At 38.4% G+C, this 20053-nt stretch overlaps 1 protein-coding gene across 9 annotated transcripts in view; it reads left to right on the top strand.

Annotated features, from left to right (window-relative positions):
* The window catches only part of OCLN (occludin), a 47854-nt gene extending 31218 nt beyond the window's left edge, over positions 1-16636 (top strand). For all 9 annotated transcript variants that reach the window (XM_081054611.1, XM_081054612.1, XM_081054613.1 and 6 more), the window contains 5 exons: positions 2288-2433; positions 8298-8513; positions 10055-10226; positions 12605-12646; positions 13978-16636. In XM_081054611.1, coding sequence (XP_080910737.1) covers positions 2288-2433; positions 8298-8513; positions 10055-10226; positions 12605-12646; positions 13978-14079 — 678 coding nt within the window. In that variant the 3' untranslated portion in view covers positions 14080-16636. The remainder of the gene's footprint in view (positions 1-2287; positions 2434-8297; positions 8514-10054; positions 10227-12604; positions 12647-13977) is intronic.
* Positions 16637-20053: the final 3417 nt, after the last annotated feature.

Genomic DNA, 20053 nt, shown 5'->3' with positions numbered 1-20053 from the left:
TGTGCCTACTAAATGATCTATCAGTTCAGTATTTGGCACATTATATGCAGGCCGACAGTGGTGGCTTTAAGAACAGTCCACTATCTACTGACGTTAAGAGAGGTGGGAGCAAGTCATTATACTGTATGTAAACAATTGTCCCTCAGCCCGAAAGTGCTCTGGTGGGAGGTTTGTATGCACAGGTGCTTGGGGGAGATAGGAGGACAAGTAGGTGCCTCACCCAGCAGGGACATGTGGGGAACACCTCCAGGACGGAGTGGCACTAATACTACTTGGCAGCGAGCCAAGACTTGAAGCCTAATTAAGGATTAGTTGGCAAAGAAAGGAGGAAAGACATTCCATTCCAGGCAGTAAGAAGTCTGTACAAGGACACACAGGCACCTTTTTTGTAAGGTTGTAGTTTCTGGTTTGCCAGAGTCATAGGAAATCTACGAGCCTTGCAGCCTCTGCTACAGTTGTGAAAGGGAAAGAACCTGGAGAAGTATTAAGTGGTTTTTTAAAGAAAAGGACGTCTTTTTAAACTCGGATGCAGTCTCAAGCATGAGAATAGGCTTTGTGCTTGGCAGTGCATTTGTCGGTACTGCTGGTGACAGCGTCAAGTCCTAAGGAATTCAGTGGGAGCCACGCTGGTGGGATCCCCTGTGGTGGGATCTAAGCACACTCCCTGGCAACCCACCCACTGGTTTCCCAGTGCCTGCCAATCTCTACTTTCAGGAGGAAATGACTCCATTCCTTTCTGACTCATGGGAATATTCAACAATCAAGAAGGCCTCTGTGTGTACTTACAGGGGTGGGTAAATAAATATCTTTGGTATGTGATACTGCAGAGATAGGAAAGGGAGCAGGACGTGTTATAATGCTATGCTTAACGGAAAACAAGATGTAAAGTGTGTGCGCTGCAGGGAAATACACTGTGTTGATACTGAACCTAATTGCAAGGATTCATAATAGCAAAATCATCCAATTAAATGTCTGCTGTCGCATTTAAATACTTACAAACATTCTTTGTTTAGATCCAATGGCTTCAATTCCAGAATCCAGCATCTTCTGAGATGTGACTATGTTCACAAGGCAGTGTGCTAAATGAGATACCTTGTCATCTCACTTAATTGTTAAAAGCTTTATAAAGTAGGTAGCTGCCCGGTTTCTTAGATATGAGCAGACTGAGGCTTTCTGGAATTCACAGTTGGCAGATCTGGTGTAAGCCCAGGTAATCTGCTGCCATTGTTCTCATCACCAAGCTACACCAGTCGTTCCATCTCCCTATTTTTGAAAAGTTGCTCTTTTTCACAGAAATAATTTGTGGAGTTATTTTTAATCCCTGCCTCCTCCCCCCCCCCCGCCCCCCACACACACTTTATTCCTTTACTTTGAAACAACTTAATACTTATCTGGGTTTAGTAATTTTTTTTTTAATCAGTTGCAGAGTAATATGTGATAAGATAAAGATTTTTAGGTAAAATTTAGAGTGAATTCTACTTCATGAACTCTAACAGTGTTGGGAATCTAATTGACTATGTTTATTATATTTGAATTTTTCTCCCAAAGGGTCTGTGGGGAGCCTTCCGTGTTAGCAAAGCATAATCTCTAATACATATTCCTCTTTAGGACAAATTCTCTTACATGTCAGAAGGGAAGAGGGAAAGCAGAGAGGCAGGCAATGATGTTGTGATTGTTCGTACTCCACAGGATACTAAATATATAGAGCCATTGGGAATGTATGTTAAGGGTGAATTAACAAATCTCACTATAGAACTGTGGCAAAATCAGTTTGAGCTTCTTCTGTGGTTTTAACATTCCATATTTAGGGTGAATGGATTAAGAAGAACCAATGTCCTTTGTCCCTTGTCCTAGCTAAGTGTTATTTTAGGTGTGGTGCTCAGACAGCATTACCTTAGAATGCGTTAGGTATTAAAATTCTCACCCTAACACAGAGGTAGCCTAGATAAAATGAGATTAGTCTTCCTGATAGGGAGAGGAACAATTACCACGGATACTTATTCCACCTAATCAAATTCGAAAGAGAATTAGGTAATTGGGATTTTTTTTTTCTTCTTTGTAATTCTTTCTGGACTTGTTAAACTAACAGTAACACCCATTATGTGTTTGTAAAAATACTGATTTGGCTGTTAACAGTAATAATAACAAGGCAGTCATTACAGGTTAATAGTAGTTCATGAACTCAATAAATATTAGATCCCTTTATATGTGATATTTTTCTTCCATTTCTTCCCCTTTTAAATTACAGGCTAAATAATACTTGTGTCTCTTGGGGCTGTTTCTTCAGGTTAAAAACGTTTCTGCTGGCACACAAGACATGCCTCCTCCGCCTTCTGACTATGTGGAGAGAGTGTATAGTCCCATGGCCTACTCTTCCAACGGTAAAGTGAATGACAAGCGGTTGTATCCAGAGTTGTCCTATAAATCAACACCGTAAGTAGCACCTTCTTATAGAATGAGTCTAAAGAATGAGTATTTGCCCATGTTTATAAATTAGTTGCTGTTTTGTGCTATTCGCCTTAAAAAATTTCCAAGAGTTTGCATAAAGGCTGGAGACTGATCTTTGCATTGTAGGGGGATCCTTAGGGTCCCTTGGAAGATAAGGAAGTGGGGGCTGTGAGTTGGTGGGGTACTCTTCCCCTTCTGAGCTGAAAATGCGTTTCTCATGATTTAACAGATGAAGGGTAAGTTAGGTTCTTTCACTCTAGACATGTGGATCTCTTTCCTACTTCTGGTTTTCGGTATAGATAGGTGCGAATGAAAGGATGTTACTGATAGCATATCTAAGTGCATTTCTCAATAATCTCTCCTTTTGCCTATAATTATTAGATCTCATTAATAGTGTTGACTAAGCACAAAGAGTTGGGAGGCTTTGGTGAGAAATACTATGTTGGTGCAAAAGTAATTGCAGTTTAAAAGGTTAAAAATAATTGTAAAAATCACAATTATTTTTGCACCAACCTAATAATTGATGAAAATTTACTCAAGGGTCTTAGAGTTTATAAACTGGAAATACTAGGCAGAAACCTAGAAATGTTCCAAAAGAGAAAGAAAAATTAAGAGTTTTTATAGTAAAAGTCACATCCTTGAGAATAATTAGTCTAGCCCTTGAATTAGTCCAGAACAATTACCGGTATCAGTCAGATGTCAGGAGGTCTGGTCATGTCCCGAGTCTTTGGGGGGTAGTCAGAGGGTTATCTGCACGTTTGGTGTATGTCCAGAAATTGAAGCACCCCCAACTGGTATAGTATTATCACGGTAGTGACTCAGGACTGGAAAGTTCAAAAGTTTAAGTTCCTAGGGTAGTTAAAACAAGAAAAATAATCATTTCTTCATGCCTCAACCTTCATGATGTTAAATAATTTAGCAGCTTTGTTAAAATGACTCCATTTTGTATTTTCCCCATCGTCACTCTTTCTTCACTAGAAAGAGGAGATTGCTTGTTGATCACTCCGTGTACATACATTTGTATTAAACTAGTAGACTTCATTTGAATTCAGGAATTCTGAGGTCTCCTTTGCTGCGCTAGATGCTTCATGTTGCTGATAAAGCCTACAGATTCATTTCACATGTAGTAAAAACCTCAGAGTGAGTTTCTGTCCGAGAGGACGAGTCATTATGTTATTGGAATGGTGTCCCTGTTGTGTTTTTAGTTTACCCTAAAGCCTAGTTCCAATAGACCTAGTTCTAATGACTAGTGAGGGAAGTATGTTGGAGGTGTTGGACATAAGGATGGGGATGTACTTTTCGCCTAAGTATGATAAATTAGTGTTGCTATATATAATTCTAGAACTCCAAATTCCTTTATAGACCACACGAAAGAAACCTTCCCTTCAGCTAGTTTGATTGTTCTTAAAGGTATATCTGCTGGACAACTTTTTGTTCCTTCAAAGTTTTGTCTCCAACCCCTCAACTATCATTTAGTGGCTGAGCTATATAGAGATCCACAGTGAGTGCACAGGGGGTGCCTGGAACCCCGTAAGATGATACCCGCAGCTGAGTCAATTGGGAAATCAGTTTGAAGACAATAGGTTTTATTATTTGGAATTTGGAAACAGATTGGCAGTCTTCATTTATTTTGCTTTGGTCTTCAGAATTGACCTTGCCGTTCAGTCAGTTGTGAATGATCTGGAGGAAGAGCATTTTCTATATTTTCCTCCTTCTTTTTGGATTTTGACAAAAACCAAAGCACTTGAGGCTATTAAGGGCAAAGGTACACAGGAGAGATGCCATCCTTGGGAAAGTTTCAAGCTGTGATTTACAGGACTTGCATGTATGCGAAATAAATATCTGTAATGCACCTTGTGACCAGCTATGCCTCTGAATTAGTTCTGAGATCTGTACGGTTACACAGCATTCCCACATGCTGTCCCTTTTCATGAAAACCAAGATATTTTCACAAATTTATGTGGAACAATTTAAAAATCTTACTTGTTCTTGAGCAAGCCAATACATTCATAATTTAAAATTAAAAGGGACAAAAGGGTATCTTATGTCCCCAGGTACCTAGTTCCTCTCCCTAGAGGCAGCTAGTGTTACCACTTTCTTTTATATCTTTCCAGAGGTTATTTTTAAAAAACATGCTGGCCAAATGTGTATATTGGTTATGTTTTTATTTTTTAAAAAATACTGGCATATTAAATGTATTGTTAGCAGTATATCTTGGAGATTGTTCCTATTGCTGTACAAAGAGTTTACTGATCTGTTTTGTAGCTGCATAATATTCCATCAGTAATTTATTAATCTCATATTGATGCACAGTTTTTCCCAATGTTTTGTAATTACAAACCACTGCAGGGAAAATAAACTTGCATATTTATCACTTTACATATATGTGAATGTATCTGGAGGAAACATTAAAAGTAGAATTGCTGGGCTAAAGAAAATTGAGTATTTAATTTTGATAGATGTGGTCAATCTATACTCCATAATGTTTGTACCAGTTCACACTCCCAGCCTGAACCCCAGAACTTTTTCGAAGGTCTTGAAAATGTAAGTGTGATGCTTAATTTTAGAACCCAGAAGAGGAGGAGGGGGTGCTAAGGGATTCACATATGACAGTGTCTCCCACAGCACCTGACGTGTGCGGTAGTGATGGAAGGAACTTGCAGCCTCTGGGGAGTAACAGACATTGTCAAGTGCTGTGCAGGATTCACAACAAGGTAGCCTGTCGTTCCTCAGGCTTTCTTGAAGGTCCATAACCCAGAGCACCTCTCCTCCTTGCTATAGCAATAGACAGAGAAGGAATTAGAATGGGAACATTGTGTCTGAGGTCCATGTTGAGGATAAGGTACCTCAATACTAAGATTTCCCCCCCCCCCAAGGCATAACTTACATTCAGTAAAGAGCACGCTTCTTGACTGACAGCCTGATGAGTTTTCACACGTGTGAACATTGAAGTAACCTGCACCACATTGAGACATTTCAAGCCCTCCAAAAAGTCCTCTTGTGCCCTTTCTTCATCGCTACCCCTCTCACCCCACCATCATTATTTCGATGCCTATCACCTTTTACTAGTTTAGCTTGTTATTAGAGTTCTTATAAAATGGAATCATGCGGTAATTACTCTCGTGTCTGGCTCCTTTTGCTCATCATTCTGTCCTATACCTTAGAATTTCAAGGCAGGTAGAATTAATCCTGGATTAGAAGACAGCAGAATTTAGCTGAAGAAGGTTGCTTCTTTACCCTTGAAGTGAATTTGGGAGAGCCCTCTTAGGTATGCTCCTTACTATCCTGTCTACATCCAGGGTGAATTAACCTTAATAAATCAAGGAAGTTGAGCGTTGACACTGCAGAGATCTTTCAAGGCAGGATGATACCTTCGAGTGTCAAATGAGACCATTGCTTTTTGTGGACTTTTGTGCAAGTTGTAGAAATTCACTGGTTCACATGGGGCCCAGGGGCTTCAGGCATAGCGTGATCCAAGGACTCAGAAGATACCGGGGCTCTTGTGGCTATGTTGCCTTTATTCTCGTCGTAACAGGGTGAGCACCCACATGCCCCAAGCTACACTCATCTTCCAGTCCGGGATTCAGAAAATGGAATTTCCCTTCCCAAAGGTTATATGTCAAACTTTGGCCTTTTTTAGGTCACTGTCATCCTCAGGGCTAGGAAGATGGAGTTGTCTGATGGGCAAGGCTTAGTTATTTCCCCCAATAACTGTGGCAGTTCTAAAATAGCACATATATAATGGACATCATTCTGACAGTCATTCTGATGAGTCAACACTGATGTTGATCGTATGTTGTTTCACTTCCTTCACTGATAACTGGCTGTCATCAGGAAGGACGATGCTTGTGACTGTGTTTTCAGTTCAGTAATTACCCTGAACACCCGCCATGTACACATTCCTTGGCCAGGTACCCTGGGAATACCAAGTCCATGTTGTCATGGATGTTGCAAACTAACAAGAGCAGAAGGTGTACAGTAGCTCTACAGAGAGTTGGGGCAAGATAAGAGCAGCAAAGGCATGTGAAGGTGTGTGTGTTAGAATAAAACAAATGAATAAAAAAGAAGGAATCCAAAAGCTACAAGAGGATGAAATTCTAGACCTGGGAGACTAAGTCGGATACTGAGGAAAGTAGACAGCTGGTTACCTCTTCTGAGTGTACGGATTTTGATCTAATAAGATGTGTATCTAAAAAGTAGGTTCAAAGATGATTGAGAGTACGCATGTTCCCTAGCTTTTATATTTATATATACTTTTCTTGCTAAGCATTTTGTTTTTAGCTTCTATGCTATATCAAGTATATTACTGTTTAGGGCTTCAAAGGGCATAGGAAGAGGGGAGGTGGAAAACTTCCATGGTAAAGATTTATAATATCAATATCTAATAAAAAATTATGAGGGGCAGCGTGCTTCAATGTTTTCTTTTTTTTCTAATTTCTTTTACCCTTTAGCTTCCTCCCCCTCTGGTCTGTACCCCCTCAAATAAACCCACGGCATTCTAAAGGTTTTTGTTTGTCGCCTCAGAGCAAGCAGCATTCATAGTACCTGGCAATTTTGGCAGAGTGTCTAGGAACTTGTTTAATTATTGACTTGCAGAGAAAGTCACATTTTCCCTCCTTTAGAAGTAGCATTAACATAGTGCACAAAGCTACGTTAACCTGAATAAATAAAGAAGAAATAATTACCACCACCACCAACTACACACACACTCTCACGCAAAGCTTTAGGAATCCACAAGAAATTAAGTGTGATTAGAAATCTAAGACTGATAGCAGTTAGAATTGAGCAGTTCTGGTCACATAGAAAAGAAAGTAAATCTCATAAATAAAGCTCAAGATTACAGTTTTGGTGAGTTGAAAAGAGTAAGAAAAGAAATCTTCAGATGTAGTTGATTTGAATAGCAGGACTGATGTTGGAAAGTCTCAGGTACTTTGTCTTCCTTTCCTTTCTCTTCTTGCCCTTCTCCAGCTCTGCTACAGAGGAAAGTTAATCTTTGCATTTCTGTTACTCAGAAGTAGTGTACAGTTGCCACAGCTTGTGGTATTTTATTCCATAATAGGCTTCGTTTTTAAACTTGTGGCAGAAACATTATAAGCAGTTAAAAATCTGATGCAATATTGAATAATTAAATTAGATAAATACGTGTAATGGTAATCCTTCCATTCCGTTCATTCTGCATGGCTTCAGGATTAATGGAGCAACTCAAAAAAATCTTAATGAGCTCTTTCATCTATTACCCAAATTGCCAGGTACTATGAATGCTTCTTGCTCTGAGGCGACAAACAAAAACCTTTAGAATATAAAGCTTCTTAGTGTTTTGGATTTTAAATTTTTAGCTTTTTTAGTTTCTCGTGATATTTTGAAAAGAGAATTGCTCTATTGGAGTCTAAAATTAATATAACAAAGAGCTTGTCTCTGAGAGTCTGCTTCCAAAGGTAGCTATGTCCATGGAACGGGAAGAACCTGTAGAACAGTCATGACCATTATTTTCTTGACAGCCTTCGGTAGGGTGTGTCCCTGGCACAGGTCAGGTAAACACACCTTCCACACAGCCTGAACTTCCTAACGTGAAATCTTAGGTCCATTTTCCGAACTAGAAGGTTTGCTAATGGGCTCCCCTTCCATAGGACCCTTCCAGCTACTTGTGCATGTTAGAGGATCTGAGCTGGTCCTTTCCTGAACGCAGGAACTAGGGGTCTGCTCAGGGCTGAGCTAATGGACTGTGGAGCGCACACACCTACATGTGGACGTCTCCCAGCTCCCTGCTGCTGCTCTTTGTGGTTACAGTGCCCTGGCAAAGGCTTGGCGTGTACCCCATGATCACTGAAAAACAATTCCTCTTTTATTAGGGTGCCTGAAGTGGTTCAGGAGCTTCCAGTGACTTCACCTGTGGATGAGTTCAGGCTGCCTCCTTATAGCAGCAGTGGTAACTTGGAGACACCTTCAAAAAGGGCTCCCACAAAGCGAAGAGCGGGAAAATCAAAGAGACCAGAGCAAGACCACTATGAAACCGACTACACGACGGGCGGCGAGTCCTGCGATGAACTGGAGGAGGACTGGATCAGGTACCGAGTTGCCCCTTTGCTGGAACCACTTGCATGTCTGACACTAGCGTGGGCCAACCAGGTTTTGGAGGTGTTGCCTCCTACACTGGGGTGGATGGTGTCATTCCATTCTTTGCCAGCCAGGACTGGAGATGGATTTTTGTTACTTTTTTGTGTTAGTACTCTTGTAATAAAGATAGGTGTGGAAGGGATATGTTTGGCTGTAACCATGTCTTAAAAATATTTTCAATGTCCCCTACAAATTGGCTGATAAACTTCACCAGCGCTCTTACTTTTACTAATAGTCACCCAAGGAAGGTCTTTCAAAGAAATAAAATACAAATACAGAGGAACTTTATTTTACCTTACTATAAAATTCCTAGACTGGTACTATGGCTTTCCTTTGGCATTTATTTTTAAGTTAAGCTTTCATGATGAGACCAGAGATTCTTTTAAAAGTTTAATCCAAAAGATTTTGGCAAACAGTTCTGTAAACAACTGCGTTAACAATTTAGTGTTCTGGCCAGGGTTGTGGTTAAGTTCCTTTGTGTGTGTGTCAGTGGTTTTGTTATAGTCCTTCGTCACCAGCTATACTCGAGTTTGATGTGTAGCCTTTTTATGCCCAAGTAGTCTGAGGAATGGCATGTAAATCAGAAACGTTTGTAGTGCAAAGGGATTAATCAAAACATTGCTTCTGGAAGTGTTAGGACGGTGGGGTGGGGCATGTGTAGTTTGAAATCCCCTACTCATACATCATATTCCTCTCTCCCTCCTAGAGTTTTTGGCCTCATTCAGCCATCTGTCTGTAAAATACATTTGCCTAATTTATATCATGGAAGATTTAAATGAAAACTCTGAACAATTCTGAATTTTTGTTTCACTTTTGAGCAAATCCTTTAATTCCTCCCTTTTGTAAAATGAAGATATTAGACTGAGATCTAAAATTTGAAATTCCATATTGCTATGAAGTTCCTTAGTTCTGTGAAACAATTCAGAGTAATTCCTTAGTGGATTATAGGTGGATAGCATTCCCTTCATATGTAAAGAATAGCTTAGGCATATTGAAAGATAACAAGTGATACAGGGTTTCAGAGCTTTTTTCATGGTTGAATGCATTGCCAGAATATTTGTACAGTGAACATGCATTTTCTTTTTAATAAATTTTATTGGGGAATATTGGGGAACAGTGTGCCTCTCCAGGGCCCATCAGCTCCAAATCATTGTCCTTCAATCTAGTTGTGGAGGGCACAGCTCAGCTCCAAGTCCAGTCACCGTTTTCAATCTTTAGTTGCAGGGGGCGCAGCCCACCAACCTATGTGGGAATTGAACCGGCAACCCTGTTGTTCAGAGCTCGTGCTCTAACCAACTGAGCCATCCAGTCGCCCCAAGCATAATTTTTCTTAAAAGAACTTACTGTACTCCACGTTCCTCTCCCCATAAGCTACAAAAATAATAAGAGAATGTCACTCTCTACATCCCACCAGCTTTATTATTTTTGAGGAAGAAACACTGGGTTTTATGTCTTTTATGGATACTTAAGTAGTCATTTTCTCAATTTTTAGGGAATATCCACCTATCACTTCAGATCAACAAAGACAACTTTATAAGAGAAATTTTGACACTGGCCTGCAGGAATACAAGCTCTTACAAGCAGAACTTGATGAGGTCAATAAAGAACTCTCTCGTCTGGATAAAGAATTGGATGACTATAGAGAAGAAAGTGAAGAGTACATGGTAAATTAAAACCTGATAATTATATATTACATAAAATTTTATTCTGATCTATGGGGATACAATATCCTTTATACTAATGTTGATACAAATTTTGCTAGTAATTATGAAAATGATTTCATTGAAGAATAATTGAAATTGAGTCTTGGATAAAAGCCTTTCCAAATTGAAGAGTGTACTAATGTAGTTAAGAATTATAAGGCAAACTATGTACATATATCCCTTCCTATTTAAAAGAAAGTAGCTGTATTACTTTTTCTATTTATATACACAGTTCATTCTTTCTGTAAAAAATTCAAACAATCCAGAATTGCATACAGAAAAATAAATTGCCTTAAATTCCACCACCTGGTTATCACCAAAATATTAGTTGTTAAAATATCTTCTGTGTGTGGAAGGGCACCTAGACACACACAGTCTTCGATAAGGAATCATTTTATGTGTTTTACTTACATCTTTCCTTTTTTCACTCAAAAATACTCATGGTCTGTTTTTTTCCCCTTGATCCTCTGGCTGAAGTAGTGATTGTCGGTGTAAAGTTACTCTTTCCTTTTTAATCCCCCTTCCTTACTCTTTGGAAGGAAGTCACTGTACATAGGTCACACTTAAGGAGTGGGGAATTGTACTCCAGATCTCTAAACGTGGTGTACTGACACAAATTATTTGGAATTCTTCTGCGTGGTAAATGTGTTACTTCCTCTTTTTTATTCATTCATTCAGTCAGTCATTCGTATCAGTATAGACTTAGGGATATCTATTTTATACTTTGGGCTATAATCCAATGCTACTTTATTTTGTTGCTGGAATTGTTATAGCTTTGACCATTGGGAACTCTTTCAGTTGCCTTCTTTGTCTTTTTGATGTATATCCATCATTGGGGGTTTTTCTTTTTCTTTTTAAATGCTTTCTGGCACAGCTTATATCCGGATTTTCTACTCAACAATTGCTTATATTTATTGTTTCATGTAAATAATAAAGATTTACTTATGGAAAAAATAACATTTTTATGTGTTAGCCACACAATTTTCTATTCTGGGGTTGTACCATAATTTACTTAATAGTCTTCTCTGTGACTAGACTTTAGGTATGTCTACTCCTTGACGCGCACACCACCACCACCACCACTACCACCCCCCTACCTCCTCTACCCCCCACCCTCCCACCCCTAATAGTACCAGTAATATGCTGGTGAACCTCTCCATCTTTGCACACTTGTCTGCTTATCTAGCTAGAACAAATTCCAGAATGTGAAATTGCTGAATCAGAGGTTATGTACATTTAGATTTTTCTTGAAGAACTGCTCTACAAAGATTATATCAACTGCATTCCTGCTAATGATGCTCTAGAGGGCTCATTTGACCCACATTTCACTAATATTTAGAGTCTGAAAAATTACTGCCTTCTGCCTTACATACTAGTAATTAAACTTTTAAAATCATATCACATATTTATTTGAATTTCACATTCATTTTATGAACTACCCTTTGCCATTTTTAATTGGGGTGATCTGTTTTTCAGTTTTGAAGAATTTGCTTCTTACATAGTTTGATTTAACTATTGTTTTCTTTTATGGCTTTTGTATGGTGTTGTCATAAGCCTTTCTCAATTCAGTGAACTTTTATTGATCGTTAATGTGTCCTTGATGATATGAAAGTGCTGAGGTTAGAAAGATAAACACAATCTGCTGTAGCCCTCAAAAAGCTCATATTCTAAGAAACTGACATCTAAACAACTTAGACAATGTGTCTAATGCTGTATTCACATTATGTGTAGAAAGTACTGTAACTAATTGCTCAGAGAAGGGATAAGACCTGCTGAAGGCCTGAAGAGTTGAGGAGAAGTTTAACTGAGACCTAACCATTACAGTGTCTCCAGACAAAATGGGGGAGGGGTACATGTGTACAGCCATAAAGAGATCATGACAGAAGTCTGGAAGCATTAATGTGCTTGATTTTTTTTTTTTAAGGAATTGCACGTGATGGATGCTAAGACTGGATAGGTGAGAAAGTAGATTAGTAGAGGAGTTAATGGGGAGCTCTGACCGGTTTTAGAATGGAATATAACCTGATGAGAGCTGTGCTTCACAAAAAGATCTCTGGTGTCAGCATGGCACTTGGACTAGCATGGGGAGAAATGAGAGGCAGTAGAGCAAATAATTACCTGCCTATGCGAATGGAACCTAAGAAATAGGTCATCAGCTTCTTTTCACTGGATTCCTTCAGGCCTCCTGTAGACCATAATAGTTTTAAGAGCTTTAAGACTTTGTTGTTTTAATTTCCAGTAATTTTGGCAGTCTTAGCTTCAAAGTATAGCATCAATAATGTTATTTTTGAAAGAGAAAATGCCCCATTAAACAAATTTCCCTGTGTTTCTCTTAATAGGCTGCTGCAGATGAATACAATAGACTGAAGCAAGTTAAGGGAGTAAGTATCCCAGATTGTAAGATTCTTTTAGGAAGAACTTTTCTATTACGCGTTTTCCTTTAACCTTTAGTGGCTATGAATATCTTGTCATGTATGCACTGACGATAGACAAAAGGCCCAATAATTGCAAGATAAACTATAACTAAGTAAGAAGTTGGAACATTAATTTCAGTTGTTTGCAGCAACAACCAATACTGATTTTGTAAAAACTTTTTAAAGGTTGAAATATACATATAGAAAGGTGCACAAATCATAAGTGTATAACTTGGTAAATTTTCACAAAGTAACCATATACCTTCGTACCTGGCACCCAAATCAAGAAATAGATTTCCTTGTACCCCTGACAACGCTCTCTTGTACTCTTTTCCAGTTTTTACACTCTCTCTAGAGGCAACCACCATCCTAACTTCTAACATCGTAGATTAATTTTGCCTACTTTGAACTTTATATAAATGGAATCATATACAAGTATATGATTTCTTTTGCTCAGTACTTTGTGAGATCCATTCATATTTTGGCATGTGGCTGTGGTTCATTTATTTTTTATTTATTTTGTGAATAAAACACAACTTATTATACTATTGCTAATGAGCATGTATTTGGGTGGTTTCCAAGTTAGGGCTTTTACAACCAATGCAGCTTCAGACATTATTGTAAGTGTGTGTGCACGTGTGCACACGTTTGTCAGGCGTATACTTAGGAGTGAAATTTCAGGGTCATTGGGTAAATGTGATCCAGCCTTGACTAGGTACTAGGTCAAACAGCTTCCCCGTTGTGTGCCAGCTTAGATTTCCACCGAGCATTGTAGGTTCCTGTTGCTCCATAGCTTTACCAACACTTGCTGTTACCAGTCTTTCTTGACTTAAAACATTTTTTTGTTTTTAAAAGATTTTGTATTGTTTTTTAAAAATTACAGAACATCTTTTTAAATGCAAGACTTTAAAGGAGTATAAAGTTTCCTGTTTCGTTCCACATTTACCCAGTTCCCCTTTCCCAAGTTAACTGACACCAGTTTGTTGTTTTACTGATTCTTTTCAGATGATGTGTTAGTGAAAAGGTCAATAAGGTTTTTGGGTTACTTTACAAATTATTAGAAAGTAGTGTATCCTTTGTGAAACTCAGTTTCAAAGATATAATTGAGCAGAGAATCATCTGCCTATTTGGTTTGAGATACTGCCAGGTGCCTTATCTATGTTACTTCCTTTAACACTCCCAACAATGCTATGATTTCTGTTCCACTTTTTTTTCATTCACCTCTGCCTTCCCAGCAGCTAACACATAGCTTGTTTTTATTTTGTTAAATTTACTTGGTTCCTTTTTTTTCTTTTTAGTCTGCAGATTACAAAAGTAAGAGGAATTATTGCAAGCAATTGAAGAGTAAATTGTCACACATTAAGAAGATGGTTGGAGATTATGATAAACGGAAAACATAGAAGGCAGATTCCACATTGTTTGAGAGATGAAGAAGTATCTGACGTCTCTGCAATGTTGTCAGAAGGCAAAATGACTTTCGACTCTAACCCAGGAGCCAAACCTTTGTGATCATTACAAAGTTTTGGTAGCTTTAATATCATCAGTTTATTGTCATCAGTATTGAAGCATTTTATAAATAGCTTTTGATAATCAACTGGGCTGAACACTCCAATTAAGGATTTTATGCTTTAAACACTGGTTCTTGTATTAAGAACTAAGGATTGTTTGAGGTTTTTAAGCTTTTAAAGAAGGTCCATGAGTGGATTGTGCTGTGAACTTTGACACCCAAGGCAGTCATATCTTAGTGCTTCATTAGTTGGAAGAGGTGATCTCCTTAATTAATCCTCTCAGAATTCTCCCTTCAGGTAACCCTCACTTATAATCATACCTTTTCTGATAAGGGATCTGGGTCCCAGGGAAACTGGGTCCTGCAATGACGTGAAACTGCTTGTTTCCTAGCTTGCAGTTTTGGTTAAGTCTGTTTTATGACTCCATTAATAAAGTTTTTGGCCTTTTCATATCTTAGCTACTAAGGATGTCGCTTTCTACCAACCTCCCTATTAATTTTTTTTCTGTGTATAAATGGTTAAAAGAGCTTTTTGTTGTTTTATGTTATCTTGGTAATAAAGATCATGTAAAAGTAACAAATTGAAATTTAAAGATTGTAAATATATATTTACTTTTTAAAAATCAAAATTTAAACCTATTGGTTAGAATTTTATTGTGTATTTTAAAATACTTTTTAATCTTTTATGGTTTACATGCCCTTTTTTAACCAACTAGACCTTTTCATTATATCAGAGTATCCAATTACAATTATAATTTAATTGTGACTTGAAATGTATCTTACAAGAGTTCAAGTTCTGTACATACTTTATAAGGTATTAAACCAGGTGTTTTCTTTCTATAATATACCTGTTTGATGTCATTAGTGCTGTTAATTTTAAGCTGTGCAAAGCTACTCGGTAGTTGTGTCTGTTAAATTGTTTTAAACTATTTTGGGTGCTGTGCTGGTTGCTTATTTCCCAATCCCTTAGTTATAAGAAGGCCTATTTTTCTGAAAGTAAAATGCAATACCACAAAACCCCAAATTATTTCTTATTGTGCCCTTAAATCTCAGCACTTTTTTAAAAATGTGTATTTTTATTAGAAAAGTAAAAGCTGATAATACCAGGTATATCACTAGGCAAGTTGATTGTGATTGTCCACTCAAGCTTAGAATTCTGTTTTTTTATAAAATGTTTTGAAGAATAATCTTTAATCATTAGTATGCAATTCAGACACTTAAGTATGTCAACGTAAAAAACATCCAAACCTGTAGAGATTTTTGAATTTATTTGAGCCAAACTGACAGCATGCCAGGAAGCAAGATCTCAACTGCTTCAAGAATGACAGTTTTACAGTTTCTTTTTTGCATTTGGAATTAGGGAGAGAACATAAGGAAAATTACATGATGGTGGGAGAAAGCAAGGTGGGGACTGAATTACAGGACATTTTAATAGATTATGTGCTCCCTTGAGGGTGCTCCTCCTAAGGGGTCTGAAAAAGGATTATTCTGGCTTTTCAAAGGTGTGTTAATCTAAATGCACAGAAACAATAGACAGGGCTTGCTTAAGGCAAAGATAAGCCTTTTACTCAAGAAGTTGTATACCTGGGGTGTGACTACCCACCATGACCTGCCTAGTTAGGAATTTATGATCAGTACGGGCGTTGCCAGATTTATTACAGAGCACCTTTTTCATCCTAAGTATATAATTTTTTATATACAAGTCTGAATCATTTTCCAAAGATAAACTTTTAAATGTTTCTATTATAACACTGATTCGTTTCTTCAAATTGAAGAAATTCCTAATTTTCCATGTGCTGTACATACTTATGACAAAAGGTAACAGTCTATGCTTTTCATATCTTTTGGATTCACACCAAATGGTAAGGAAGCTCTTGAGCAACTTAACTAATTTTTGTGTATGTTAAAATTTTAAGTCTTTGTTCTTGGAAGTCAATGTACTTAGTTTATGAAGGCAGCTTGCCAGTGTTCGGACGAAACGAGACTATTCAGCTGAATGCAGAAGATCAAATAGCGTAAGTTTGCTTTGTAAAATTGTGCCATAAAATTGTACTTCGAAATACGAAAAACAAAATAGGAATCATTTTTCAAATGTGGTACTTACTAAAGACCACCTCAGGAGCGAGAATCAAGGTGTTTCTGTTGGGGTTGGCATTAACTAGCTGGATGTAACTGAAAAGCCACTCAAGCAGTTTCCTAGTCTGGAAAATAAGATTTAGATGGGATTTCAGAGGTCTCTTCCATCTCTGATCTGTGATTCTTATGTCTGCATTGTGCTTTGTGCTGTGTATATCATTGTTCCAAGATTTTGTTGTGAAAGAATGTGGTCCATGAGATAAAGGTTCACTGCACAAAGTGACTTCGTTACATGTGTGATTCTGTATTAAAAGTAGGTAAGATCAATATTTTATTATGAAAAATTTAAAGAAATACAGAAAACTATAAACATACATGTATGTACCTACTATCCAGAAATAAGTGTTAGTTTTGTCATACATGCTTTGTATTTTTGGAAATAAATTTAAGTCTGTTAGTATTTATAGTAAAAGTTACATTGTATATACAGATACATACATGAAATATCACTTCATTCTTACAACAGTCTATTGACATGGAACCATTTCAATCATTCTTTTTACAGATAAGGTAACCAATGATCTGATGGATTAACTGGTCCATTGTCACATATAGCAAGTAACTAAACTAGGAATCTTAGTGTGAATATTAGGTTCCATACTCCCATTCTAGCTTGACTTTGTTAATAAATTAATGGGTTGGATAAGGTACAGTTCCTCTGTATGATATTAGTAAAATTATCCTATTTTAATTTTGAGTGCATTTTAAGTATGTTTAATAACATGAAATGCTTCCTATGAAATACTGAGGTATCTGTAACGACCTGAATGGGGGTATGTACTAGTATGTGTAAAGCAGGGTCAGGACAGAAGGGTTCTTGAATCCTGGCTCCAGGGATTTTAACTTTAGTTTGGGGGTATGGGAGTTCCTAATGCAAACACATTCTCCAGTCTTCAGCATTAGGATTGGAAGTAGCTCAAGTGGACATTTTTAAAGACTCAGCTGGAGGAATCAGTTCAATCTCATGCTGGTAGCTCATGGTTCTACACTCACCATGTAACCTCTCTTGTTTGAAAGCACTAATTAGAATGAGTAATGTCTCTTCCCTCCTGCTGTGTTTCATACTGTTTATATGTCTTCTAGTGGGAATAATTTACAGGAATAAAAATGCCCAAGTCACTGTTTTTAGAAAACTCTTAAAATAATGCCACTTTGGAGTTAGAACTAACAACACATACACATAACTACGGTATTTGTGTATGTAACAAAATGTGGAAGTGTATGTTCCCCCCAAAATTCTAGTTGGTGTCATAAGACCTGCTAGTTCTTCCCTGCATGTTTGTTTATCCTTGCTTTGCCCTGCAGCAGTTATTTGCTGTGTGACCTTGGACAAATTACTTAGTCTTCCTGTATTCTCCGGTTGCTTATTTGTAAGAGAGACATTTGTACCTAATACAGTTTTATGAAGGTGGTTAATGTGTGACTTAAACCAGTCCTTGTCAGAAAGTAAATAATAAATATGGCTAGTTATACCTATTGCCCAAAGCCAGGAGGTGAAACTTTAAACAACTTTTTAAAAAGCAAATTGTGTCTTAAAAGTTTATGTGTCATTCCAGTCCCCATATTCTTCCTTTCTGCTGGAGTGCAGCTTTAGGGTGTAAATTCTGAATTTTAGACATAACTGCATTAGGCCTGGCATTGTGACGATTCATAGATGGTGAACAAATGCTTTAAAAGAGAATAGAGTTTACATGTCAAGATAAGGATTCTTAGGTACTATATAAGCAATTCTAGAGGTTTTTTAACGAGTCTCTTTTCGAATGATTTACGTTCCATCCGAAGGTATTGGAATAGGCAGGTTCACCTCTACCAGTCTTTGAAGTTATACACTTTGAATTTCAGCTTGATTCCACTGGCTGAGCTGTTCATGAATTTCCTAACTCCGTAGATTGTGTCCAGCCACCCATGGGCAAAGAACAAACTGTTCCACTCTTTATAGTTGTCCCTTAGTTTTACCAGTTGAAACATTTGGCGAGGTTAGATCATTTTTTTCTACCACTTTGTACACAATTAGAATATTGAGTCATAATTATGGCAAGGGATGACCATGGATTTATGTATATTGTTTTGACTAGTACCATTCCTAGTTAAGGTCTATGACTAAAACATATAGAGGATAGTAAACTTTACAGCTGGAAAAGCCGTAATGTTTCAGCCTCCTCTCCACAAATATGCTTTAATTTAAATTTATTTGGGAGTCCTCTGCCCTTTTCCTGGTTTTCCGTTAAAAGTTCCCAGACTGATGGGTAGTAAATGTAAGTGAGAAACTTGGAGCTTGGGTTTGGGGCTGTCCTATAGGAATGCACTCCATCTTGGAATAGGATGGCCAATCAGAACAGAAAGAAAGAAAAAGGAGAAAGTGGAGTTTGTCGGGGAGGCAAAGATGGAAGGCTGAGTGGCACTGCGAAAGAATCAGCAAAGCTAATTTCCCCTCCTCTCCTTTTTAAAGACACCACCAAAACTACATAATAAGGCCTTGTCTTCTGGTGGGAAATAAAAGGAGCTGGTTGTGGAGCTGCCACTATGTGACGTGTAAACACTGTAAGGTAGGTGGAGGTAACCCCATTTTATAGGTCAGACTTGGGTTGTGACTTGCTTGAGGTCACTCAGCTAGTGTGGCAGATCGTGATTTTAAATACAGGTCTTTCCACTACTGTGCAGGATGGCTTCTGTTTATGGGAAGCATGAGAAGGTTTTGGTACAATAAAGCGACACGGGAAGCATATGCTGATGGGGAAACAGAGGCTCCATCTCTCGCATGTCCTTTCTGTTCTTTTCCTGGGCCTAACCTTTTCTCCAGTGTTCTGGGGGTGACTTGCCGCTCCATTTCTTGAATGTGGGGGGAACGCTAGTATTTAATTCCCTATGGATAGCACGCATTTCAAACAATTTTTCCAAAATTGAACTGATGGGACTCACGCTCCACCCTCTCAGTAACTGCCACTTCAACCTTTCAGTTGCTCCCCTGAAGACTTCTGGAGTCACTGGTTCCTTGTTCATAACACACATCCAGTCTATCAACGAGATGAGAATCCAGCTGCTTCCCACTAGCTGCACTGCCATACTACACTCGTTGAAGCCATCATCATCCCTCCAAAGTTCTCTGTGCTCAGAGGCCTCCACCTCTGATTTCAGCTGCTGCCACTCATTTTCACCCTTTCTCAGGCATTCCCTCAGACACACCAACGCGTTTCCACCCCTGGAGCTGCACTGGCAGCTCCTGTTGCTCCCTAGTATCAGCGTGGTTCATTCCCTCTTTCTGACCATGGCTCAACTGTCTTAGTGTGGACTCCTCTGATCACACTATTTCAAACCGTAACCCTTTCCTCTTCCATGCCTAATTTTTCTTTATGGCACCCTCTCTTGATAACTATCTTCACAGCAGAAGCAACTCGATAAGGCCGAGGATTTTTGGCAGTTTTTCATTGCTATTTCCTCAGTGCCTAGAACTGAATCAGGCCCAAAATAGGTGCTCAATAAATATTTGTTGCACGAACAGCAAGGGCGTCCCGGAAAACGTTGCACAGCCAGGTGCTGCTGGCCCAGCTGCTGTTGCTGCTGCTGCGGTCAGAGTTCTTCAGGCCAACCTTTTAGAAATAAATCAGCTCCTCAGATCCCAGGTCGACAGCTACCGGCCCTCCGAACATCCAAGAACGAATAATGGCACTTTTCCCGCCTCTGAGCTGAATGGGGGCGTAGGCGGTCCCGCCTCTCACTCAAAATCAGTTCCG

Source organism: Rhinolophus hipposideros, assembly GCF_964194185.1.
Source record: "Rhinolophus hipposideros genome assembly, chromosome: 7".
In the NCBI taxonomy this organism is placed as follows: Eukaryota; Metazoa; Chordata; class Mammalia; order Chiroptera; family Rhinolophidae; genus Rhinolophus; species Rhinolophus hipposideros.
This window is presented reverse-complemented; position numbering and strand designations above follow the sequence as displayed.